The 11,794-nt window shown below is 39.5% G+C and overlaps 1 protein-coding gene across 1 annotated transcript; it reads left to right on the top strand.

The window, feature by feature from the left end:
- The first annotated feature begins 80 nt into the window (after positions 1-80).
- Positions 81-1,018, top strand: hoatz (HOATZ cilia and flagella associated protein). Its single transcript, XM_067477837.1, has one exon. It carries the CDS (start codon positions 280-282, stop codon positions 763-765), a length of 486 nt encoding a protein of 161 aa, XP_067333938.1. The 5' UTR covers positions 81-279; the 3' UTR covers positions 766-1,018.
- Positions 1,019-11,794: the final 10,776 nt, after the last annotated feature.

The raw sequence follows: 11,794 nt of genomic DNA, 5'->3' as shown, positions 1-11,794 counted from the left end.
CAAACTGGAGTGATACACATGATCAGCCCATTGGCTACTGAAGCCCCACGTGATCTGTATCTCTTCCAGTTTACCTGATGATCAAGGTAGGCCTTGGCCCACATTTATTTTGAAAGGTTTACGCGGACGGTTTGAGTATTGTTCCTGAAGCTTGCCGTAGTAAGCTCGTTTCCATAGTGACCACACCAAACAATAGCGCACTTTACGTGTTTCAGCTCACGTTAAATTGATCATTGATTAATTGATCTCCCAGATATCTGTCCTACACGTATTAGGCCTATGTCTGAACAGGACATAGGCCAAACTCCTCCTCCGGAGCAAGATGAGTTTGACAAACTTTTCACTGTCTTTAAAGGCTCTTCTCCGGAGGACATATCTCATGCCAGACAGCTGTGGAGCTCTCTGTCCCTGCTTCCGCCGCTGGAGTCCAGACTGGTTTCGGCGGATATCCATCAAAGACTGCCGGTGTCCCGGCCGCAGCGCAGCGGCTTTACCCCTGCTGTTGCCCCCAAGCTCGTCACCGTGGAGCCGCCGAGCGTCCCCACACTCCGGCAAAGACAGGAGGAGAGACAGCGGTATGTGGCCATGGGGGACCAGAGAAGGGAGATCCTGACTCTGCTGAGGAGGCAGAGAGAGCAGAGAATCCAGAAGGAAGTCGTGTCTGTGGCCTTTAAACCGAAGGTGAAACTGGAGACTGAAAAAGTGGAGCCTCAACCCCCCTCAGACACTGAAATGGACAAGGAGTTGGTTGAGCAGCTGCAGTAGATCTGATATATGATAAAAAAAAGGATGTCAAAATGACTAAACACTAAAAAGTGTAATGTGTTTTTGGATCTGTAAATCTGAAATCAGCATAGTGTGTTGTTGACTGACAGAGTTCAGCAGAGTTCAGCAGGTCCAGGTTGCAATGTGCCAATCTAATACATTTGCTATTGAACACTGAGGCAGTCACTAGTTATGTGTGTATTTGAGTGTGTATGTGTGTAATTTATAAATTATGAAGGGAAAAGAAGTCATTGCAACCACTGCAGAAAAAAGACATTAAAAATGAATCTTTCTTCACAGGGTACTACTACTTCTTACTTTGTGAAAGTAAAACCCTTTTAGCTTTGAAGCACACTATGCTCTCACATATTTTGCTTCGTTTTCAAATGCCTATTTAATTCCTTTTTCTAATACAGCCCAGCACATGTCTGAGATGAGTTAATTATCAGTTTTATTAATGCTCATTAGGCTGCTTTGGATATTTTAGTCTCTCTTAAGCACATATCTAATTCCAGAATCAGAGCATGTTCCTTGGATTACCAACAATATTCCCTGTATATGAAGACAATGTGGGCAGGCTGAACACAGGTAATGAGACCCAGGTTTACTTCACTAATGTGAAGGAGCTCGTGGTATCTTTTAATCTAAAGATAAGAGAAGCTTTAAATACCAGCGTAATGATCCCACTATTTTCTTTTTCAGGTTATTTTGGTTTAACTGCTTTTGAAAAAAAAATCTTATCGACCTGTCTGTCTGTCTGTCTGTCTGTCTGTCTATCTATCTGTCTGTTTGTCTGTCTATATTTAGTCTTCTCAACTCTGACCAAATGACTGATCACCAATGAGCCACTATGGGACTCGTGAAGTTCTCTCTGTACATAACTGGATAAGCATCAAATGGGTTCATTTTACAAGATTATCACAATAAGACCAGTAGCTGGATGTGTCATTTAAATCAGAACAGTCCTGGTCTTTGCAGCCAATCTGCAGTTGACAGTTTTTGACAACTTAGATCTTGGTTTTGGTACTTAGGATGCTTTCCAGAAATGCAAAGTAAGCTTTGACCTCCAGTTCAATTTTCAAAAATATTTTTGTGCACTAAAGAAGTGCAAGAAAGGAGAACATTTTCCACTAATTACCAACAAAGTCTGAATGCAAATGTCGCAGAGACACCAAAGAAAGTGAAACTCAGAAAATACTGGCTCCCACAACAGGACATTAACCTAGAGCATGCATCCAAATCCACAATGAACTACGTGAAGAAACATGAGCTGAACCTTTTTGATCCTCAAGTCCCCTGAGAACTAACTGTCTACATAAAATACTCACCAAACTATTTGTTGAAGTTCACACTCACAATCACACACACACTCACACACCGATGGGGGAGCTGCTATGCAGCTGGCCGACACTCACCGGGAGCAACTAAGTTGGGGTTCAGTGTCTTGCTCAAGGACACTTTGACATGTGACTCGAGGAGCAGGGGTAGCCACAGTCGCCCGTGGCTCATCAAAACAGGACAAACACAGGTGTCAACAGTAAGAAACCCTTAATTGCAGGTGAGCAGAGTCCAGGTTCCTGGAATTGGGCACGTTGACTCGCTCCTGTCTTACTGGGACGCCAGCATTATTAAAATCATTTTCATTTTTGCTTTTCCCAATCCCCATGAGAGTGAAAGCATGGAATATTTCATAAACAAACAGTTACAGAACTGACAACAAAAGGGCAAACAAAAGGGTGAAACCCACCTTTGTGGGTAGACTAACGCAGGGAATTTAAAAGCTTTCCTAATACCATTTTGTTTTGCTCCTAGCAATTTCTGGTTCTTTCAGTTTAACAGTTAAGGAGTTTTTTGCTTCTGTTATTTGTTTTCTGCAATAGAGGGGTTTGGACACTTGATCACACCAAATAAGTCATTGGAAGACATCACCTTGAAGAAATTTAATTGAACAAAGTAAAAAAAAGGACTCCACACATGCACTTTCCAGTATTTCTTATGTTATAGTCTGATTAGTGTCAGCTGTGAGAGTAAGATGCTGTGTCCATACAGTGCTGCAGGTGCTGAACGAATACACAGCATTACATAATGTGAAGTGAAGCCTGTGTGGATATTCAAATTCCAAATGTCCAGTGGAGAAGGCCCAACCATAATAGGATATGATGAGGCCTGCTGACTGTTGACTTTAGCTAATTTGGTTAAGGTTTTCAAAGCGGACAGAGCAGGCACAAGTCTATAAATGCTCTTTAACCTCTCAAAGCCTGATTATCTGTGTAATTCACTCTTAAGTAGCTTTAAAGTGATCCTTCACCTTGAATCTAAAGTCTCCTTCAGGCTCCTTCTTTGCTGACAATAACACGTGTTATTTTTTCAATGATGAACAATAACTTGTCAACTACAGTGATTTAATGTAAAATAAATTGGGGAAAAGTTTAGACTGAGCAAAAGACTGTGATCCATATTCCTATGAAAATATAGACCATACTGGGCATTACATAGAAAGCAAGAATCATATCACATTTTAGGGGAAATATTTACGTGCAACTTTAAGTTTGTAGTCTACATAAAATGATTTGAAGAAAAAGGACAAAAAATCCACATCTTGCTTTACAACATAAGCAAAAGCCACTTCTCTCTTCATCTATAGGGTCATGGCATTTTTAATGAGTTTCTGTTTATTAAAGAATAATAAGTTTTATATATTTTTCTTAAATTCAGTGAGAGCACCACGATCAACAATATGCCAACTTATGCTAATTAGCACTTAGCACAAGGCTACAGAAGGTGATGAAACTATCCCCAGGTTTGCAGATATTTGGTTATGGTAATTCTGATCAGATAGGGTGATAGATGAAAGATCAGTCATTACACTAAGGTGACTATGCCTGTACAAAGTAGACTTCTTTAACAATCGATTCAAAAGTTGCGGAGACTTTTACTTAGAACCTCAAATATGGAGCTGTGAGGGGATTATCATCTGCAGGGATACACAGTACAGTGTTAGTATGAGCCACAGAAGGTGGTTTTGTGTACTTCTTTGATCCCCCTGGGGAATCTTTTTCCCACTGGGGGAAAAGTTGGGCATCTACATTCAAGGTACCTACTACTACTACTAAAGGGTTCAGTGCCTTGTTCAAGTACACTTTAACATGTTCCCAGAAAGAATTTATGCTGTTCATTTGGACTTAGTCCTCTAATACTGCCAAATGTGGTCTTTCTGAAACCTCTGCTGCAGCAGGGCTCAAAAGGACCATGGAAATAACAAATGCTTAACACTGACAAAAGATAAATGTCATTCTTAAGATCTTGACACCTTTCTGTCCAATATACACTGTGGTTCAGGTTTTATCATCAGTTATGTTAAGTTAGCTTTGTAAGGCAGTCGTCCACGGACCACGGGGTCAATGGCTCGATCCCCAGTCGAAGTGTCTCTGGGCAAGACACTGAACCCCTAACAGCCCATTCCCACCCCCAGCTGTGCAGTGCCGGTCCAAGCCAGGTAGAAATCGGGGAGGGTTGTGTCAGGAAGGACATCCGGCGTAAAAACTGTGCCAAATCAACATGCGGACAATAATCCGCTGTGGTGAACCTGAACTCATGGGATAAGCCGAAAGGACAAAAAATAAGTAAAAAAATAAAATGTTAAGGTAGCTGTAATGGTGAGAATTTTCCATAAGGTGTCAGTAAAAACTCACTTATGGTCTTTAGTTATGGACCACCTTTGTGTGAGTAATGTGTGCTGAGCAGAGGGCATGTACTTGTATTCTTGCTCAGAATGTGTGTGTTTGTGTGTTGGGGCTACTGCAGGCAAAAGGTGGTAAAATCAATTCCACACATAAAAAGGTGGGAAAACTGAATTTTTGTTGTTTATCTTCCGTATAAATGTCTACCTGTGTGCTTCTGAATTGAACCCTGACTGGCTTCACCCAGATAATTCACCATAAAATCCAGAAACTCTCTTGCTGGGTTGGAGTCTTATATCTCAGACCAGCAGTCTCTTTTCTCAGGGGTGGAAATAGATCACTGTAATATCTGTATGCCAGCTGTTGCTCACTCAATTTGCAACACTTAACTGCTGCTCATGTGAGAGATTGTCTCAGAGGGGGTTTTATGGTCAGAAGGAACTGATGTTCCTGATATTTAACTGACATTTCATACAGACCCTCAGGAGACTTTACAAGTCTGACACAGAGCTGAACACAAGAGGGTTCAGCTGCACAACATTGGCAACATGTTGCTTAAAGTCCAGTAATATCTCTTTTTCAATATTTTCCCTCAGCTGCATGTTCATGTCTGCAGCTTACATGCTCAGTTGGAGAAAGCTGATCAGAAACCTGCTTAAGTGTATTCATGGCAGAGAAATCTACCTGGGCAAACTAGGTTTCCCTAATACTCTACCCTGATTTCGGAAACCAGCTCTTCCTTTTACAAGACAGTTAAGAATTCATACAGTTATGACTATAACCTGGTTCCTTAAGCCCATGTAATTGCAATGATTGGGCCAGATAGTCAGGACTGATTAAGTCCTTTGGATGAGAGGTAGAATGTCTTTGGGAACTACAAGTATTTAAGTCCCGTTGCCACTGAACAGCAGCTTTGCGATAACCATGACTTGAAAATCTTCACAGATAGTTACTCAAATCAATGTTTTTATTTTGTATTTATTATTTTCTGTATGTAATCCACGCATAAAAAAGTGGATTAACTGCTGTAGTCCTTACTGCACCAATCTCTCATGCCAGTACTGAAAAGAGGACAAGGTCATGGTCTGTCAAGTGAAGACAAATTCCACTGTAATCATAAGTCTTTAGGACACCGAGACACTACAATCTCCATAACTGGACAGTCTGGTTACAATGACCCTTACAAGTTATTGCAAAGACAATTTAGATGTAAGATACATCCCAGTAAATTTGGTATCACATCTGTAAATGCTCATCAGCTATCTCCTGGAAAATGAACAAATCACCTGAAAATATTGTGACCCAGTCACGAAGTGACAAGAAAATTTCTTTCCATACTGTGAGTTTGTATTTTTAACAACATTCATGTAATATTTTAAATGAACAAATTTGAGATTGTGAGAAATATCAAAGAATGATTGTTCCATGTATTCACACACTTACTGTTATTTATTTAAAAGTATTCAGTGAGCTTTGGCGCACAGTCACGTGCTTCCAAAAACAGAGTCATACGGCAATCAGGCATCAAGACGTCTGAATCAACACAGTTTGTTTATAAATGCCAGCAGACAGCACACACGCACACACATGCACACACGCACACACAAACGAAGACACACAAACACACACACAGACACACGAAAACACACAGACAAACACAATTTTCAGTATGTGTTCCGTTGATAATTTGTGTGTGAAGGGAGTGTGGGTTTGTGAATAAATGCATCAAGTTATTATTGAGTTCTCCACAGTGCTTGGTTGTCTATTTCTAACATTGTACTTTAGGTCTGTTTACTGTGTTCTTCAGAGCCACATTATTCAATACATAAACCTTATACTAACCCCTCGTCTGGTAAATCCATCAATTAGCAGCTTACAACCCTGGAGCTAATGGCACTTTTTTGATTTACTTTAACTGTAGCTACTGTTTTGTGATCTAAATAAACCAAATCAGATACTTTAAGTCCCTGAGTTAGGATCCCAAATACGAGTGTTAATTGACTCCTTAAAGGGATTTTTAACACAAAATAAAGAATAAATAAGAACATAAATTGAGAACCTTTTTAATTAATCTGCACCCAGCCATCAAAATAAATAATAAATCAGCCGGCTTTAGAAGATTTTCACACTTTCCTTCCCTGGAAATATTTAAGGCTAAACATGTATAACTTGTGTTCATCACTATTTGCACTCATCGTTATGTTGTGGCACTTCAAGCTGTTATTGTCACTGCTTCTAAGTATTGTCTGAGCTACCAACCTGATGGACCATATTTCCCTGCACCCTAGAGCTCCATTGAAGCTCCACCAGTGCAGATCACTGTGCGCTTTAGTGACAATGACTGTGCCATACTTTACAGTCTAGACTGGTGGCTAGAGGAAAGATCAACTTTGGAGCTTTTTCTATCCCCTAGTGGCCAAAACGGATTATTTCAGTTTTGCAGTTGATTTCTAGATTCAATCACCTGTTTATGAACATACAGTTACCTGAATAACTGTATGTGTATAAATACAGAGCCAGCAGCCATGTCCCCCTTTTTTCTGACCTTTTATGCTTGTCTCTGGTTAATAATACAACACGAACAGCATCAAAGAGCTGCTGTATGATGCAACCTCACAGTAATAGTCCATTTAAGTAGCTAACCAGCCCCTTAGAGCTCTGTAAGGTCCAGAAAATGTATATAGCGAATAGATCATGTGATGATATCTGTGGAGTCACTTGATAAGCACACCTGCAAATGACCAACATGTTTGTTTGATGAATTTCAGTTAAATAGTTATGAGAGGTATGAGTACTTTCCTAAAGTGCTGTAAAAATATTAGAATAGTACATCCAAATATCTAATCAGTAGTAATAAGCCATTTAACATGAACATACACCTGCATACACCGGTGTGAAATGCTTTGATGGCTCGCGTGCAGAAGAGCGCTGATGATGGTTCAGTCTGTCTGTGGGAACGTGTCGGTAAAGATAAGATGATTTGTTTAAAAAAAAAACATTCACTGCCAATAAACCGGAGAGTGACAGAAATCACAGCGACACATACGTTTTCAAAAGACATGTTCCTGAGCTTGAGTTTAAAGGGAGGTGATATGCAACTGTCTCCTCTCTAATAAAAGCTACCAGCAGGGTGTTTTACAATTTATAACTACCAGAAGCAGCCTTGTAAAAAGTCTCACTTTTAGTAAACAAGCTTCATGGCTGCTCTCTGACTTTGATTTGTCCTCTGGGAATCACCAGAAATGTCTCAAAGTTCTATTAAACCACTTCACTGCTTATTTCTCTCTGAGATGTCTGCTATTGCTAATAAAGATGCATCTTTTATGTTGTGTTTCTTGTTTCTTGACTAGAGCTACTACACATGGCTTTTGCATCCTTAGCTCCTTGTTAACAGAAGGTCTAAAATTTTAACTCTGCATTTACGTAATTTTCCCTCAGCTCAAGCTTAATTTGATTAACCAACAGTCTAAACATAAAGTGCCTACAAGCAACATTTTGACTTTTGTGACTGTAAAATCAAGTTTTTGGTAGAGATTTAAGTCAAAGAGGGTTCTCACCTCAACCTGCTGTGAGACATGGAGCTTTATAAAGTGTTGTTAGTGTAGCTGTCTGGACCATAACTTTACCATTTAGATACAATGTCACTATCACGGTGTCATTTTTGGCTGTTTCGGCCTATTGTCCGGTATCTACTTGGCAGCTAAAAGCAGAAAGAGCACACTTTGCCCAGCTGGATAGATAACAGGTGGCATGCTTGACAGCAACAGTATCAGCTAAGCCTGTGTGTAGCCTCGTGTGGTATTTTGACAGAGACAGGCAGAGTGATTTCTGACACACACATTCTTTTTGCTTATATTTGGCCCTCACACAAGAGAAGGCTGAGAGAATCTGTGTCTCATAAGCTTTGTGTGTTTCACTCAGAAACTCCTTGGTAGTTCCTTTCTATGGGACTAAAGTCCAAGAAGCTCCCATGGGATGAAAGTCCCTCCAGTACTTTGTAGCTTGCACTTCCACAAGACAAAACAAAGTTGCCCCCCACTGTGCCAACTCAGTCCTGACACTCACCACTTTCCATTTGTATTCATGTTCAAACCCCTGCAGCTACTATATAATCTATAAGGCAAAAAACCCTCTAGCTCAGCCCCAAGTGTGAAATGCTGCTGTATCTGAAACGATCAGCTACATTACAGGCCCAACCCCAGAAGTCCCTGAAGCTTCAAGCTGGAATAATACTTACTGCGGGTTATGTTTATAAATATTCGTATGTGTATTTCTGTAATACTGGCATGTTGGACCTCTGTGTCTATGCAATGTCACGTTTAGCAGCTCAGTATTTACTTAGGTAAAAGTATAAAACAGGAAGTGAAAAGTGAAGTAACCCCCATGTATTCACAATTTATTGTATATTCCTACATTAAATTATTGAATGAAAAGCAGGAGAACAACACTGGTGACCTCAAGTCCTCCCCTTCCTTTTTTTTTTCAATTCTGCCTTCCGATCCTATGACGTCAGCTTCGCATAGTGTGTGTTTGAGATTTGGGTGGTGTTTATGTCTGGGCCTCTGCGACCTACAGTTACCCATAACACCCTTCTCTTTCCATGTAGACATGTACATGTACAGATGGAGAAGCATGTGCATTTTGCCTTCAGAAAGTACTACACCCAGACTCAGGATTTTTTCAGAGGGTTGATTGGTGATTTGTTTTGTTCTTAATTTTTGAACTTCCTATCACTGCCCTATTCTTTCCTATTCCATATCTTTAAGACACTTTTAAATAAAAAAAAAAGATTTCCTCCTTATGATCGTGACAGTGGTCCTCCAGTTTAAAACACTCAGCTCCAGTGCCTGGATATACAGTATGGTACTGTTATACATTGATCAGCCTCCCCAAAGTCAGGGGAAGAGGTGAGTTTGGGGTGAAGGATGAGCAGTTAAGTTCCTGAGAATAATAGGTATTGATTGCTGTGATGTCTGGAAATAAATTGTATTATTATAAATGCGTCCTTGTTTCTGATGCAACAGATTCCCTATTTCCCCTTCGACTTCTTAGATGCCTGTGGCCAATTTATTTGTATTAGTAATGTCAGAATCTGCAGTGTGGTGTCTAAAAGCTTGTTTAATATTTTCCATGTCATTAACAGAGAAGGTCACACTGCACAGTGAACCTGTTTGTACTGAATGAAAAATGCAGGTCCACCTTGAGATGAAGCATCGCTATCATCAAGCCCCATTAAGCAGCAGCCGCACAGAAATGTGCATTTAATGTATTCTCCAAAGGCTGTGCTGTACCTCATTTACTGCCAAACAAGAGCTTCAAGTCAACATTTTTAGGCTTACAAGTGCATCATGTATCAACAAGGAAAGTGCTACTGTTTTGAGGTGTTACACATTTCTCAAAAAGACAAAAACATCCCATAAATCATTAACGGCCCTCAGCTTTTCGAAAAGTTTAGGGTATTTTATCACAAGTGGTTTGGGTAATAGCCCACGGTTCTACAGTTTTGGTTCAATCTCAATGCCCCCATCTGTTCAAAAAGATTTTGAGTAGCAACAGGCAGCTGTTTTCATTAAACGGGCTCCAATGAACTTACTCTACAGTAAACTAGCTGCTTAGCTCTAAAGAGCAGACAAACGTAGTGAATAACTGGAGAATAATGTAACACGTCTAAAGGTAAAGTGCACAATAAAGTGTATTCGCCACCTCTGTTATGTCACTATGTTTTCTAGCACTATTTTACTTGCTCTGCTGTCAGCCCCTCTGTGATAAAACAAGAAAACGCAGATTAAAAGGTTCAGTAGTCATCACACGCTAGAAAAACATCTCCAAATGTCAGTGCTACAGGTCATCACTTCGTTTGTCTTATTCTGAAAACATGAACGTTATAAAGTGGATCACTTAGATGTATAATCAATGTTTTCACATAAATGAATTGATATTAGCTATTTTCAGTGGAACCAACAGCGACTGGACAAAGTCTAGAAGACATTTCTTATTTATTGTGATGTCTCTTTGGTTGGAAACCTACTTTATTTTTAATATCTTGGCAGTATGCAGATGAAGACCCCCTGCCACCTTCAACATGCCGTTTGCAGTTCAGTATGTTATGATGTTGCTTTGTTATCCAGTGCTGCAGTAAAACAAAACTTCAACTGTTAAGCTAGTCGTCCCACTCTACATATCAGAGACATCGTGTCTATCCGTGGAAATGTTATGGATCAGAGACAGTGTAGCTGACACATCTGACACAGAAATGAGAAGTTATCGTTATGTTGGAATTAGAACAGGAATCTATTACTACCGGTCAGCATGGAGCTTGATTCGCCTTTAGATGTCTCTAGAGAGTGTTGTTCTGGTAATAAGCATGAAATTGCTTTTATAATTAGTGCTTACAAATTGTGTTTTCCTACAATGAAATTATTAATGTGTCTCCTCATATTATTTAATTTGTTTCTTTGAATTAACAATTTGAGCGCACAAATGAACACACTGGAAATTCAAAGCATATGCACATACATCAGTACAATTTCAATTAATGTTCCCACTGACTTAGCCACTGCATAAATCACTGACTCGGGCCATAGATAAAAAGCCTTCTGTTGTCCCTGCTTTTTGTCTGCATGTCATACCCTTTCTGTCTCCATATTTCCTGCCTCACTTCACTGATATCCATCGAGTAAAAGCTAAAATGTCACAAAAAACGCTCAACATTTAAAAGGTTCATTCATTTATTATTAATGAGTAACGAATGCTAATATACTATGACTTCAATCTTCAAACTATGATTTAATAAACTTCTCTATAAGAATGATGAAACATTAAACATTACAGGCATCATAACAATGGATATGGGCTGTTGCATGTAACCATATAACCATATAACCATATAACCATATAACCATATAACCTATCCTAAACATAGGATTATACTGTGCAGATATGCCTAATAATCTGTCCACTGAGTGTATATAGAGTATGCTGGCACTGTTCTTTATAACACCAATCACCAATTCTTATTCAGTCTTCCACACATTCTGACTTCTCCATCCTGTCTCTGGGTGCCGGCTCCAAGTCTTCATTGTAGACAAACACAACTGTGTAATTTCATTTTAAAATGACTCTGTTTTCCTACAATTGGAGGAAATGGTTTGTATGTGTGTGTGGGTGTGTGTGTGTGTGTTTGGGTGAATCATTATTTGTTGTTCCAATAAGTATTTCCATTAGCAGGGCTAATCAAACTGAATCAAACTAATCAAAGTAAACAAAATGCTAATTAAAAAAACTTACAGTTAATACAAACCCACTGACTTTTAACGATAATTGTAGTGTTTAAGTGTCTCTGGAGGTCT

This window comes from Channa argus, chromosome 15 (assembly GCF_033026475.1).
Source record: "Channa argus isolate prfri chromosome 15, Channa argus male v1.0, whole genome shotgun sequence".
In the NCBI taxonomy this organism is placed as follows: domain Eukaryota; kingdom Metazoa; phylum Chordata; class Actinopteri; order Anabantiformes; family Channidae; genus Channa; species Channa argus.
Note: the sequence above shows the minus strand (reverse complement) of the source record. Positions and strands in the feature narration are given on the sequence as shown.

Bases quoted from the DNA above. Each gene is read 5' to 3' on its own strand.
- hoatz (XM_067477837.1), top strand. From the start codon at position 280: ATGTCTGAACAGGACATAGGCCAAACTCCTCCTCCGGAGCAAGATGAG.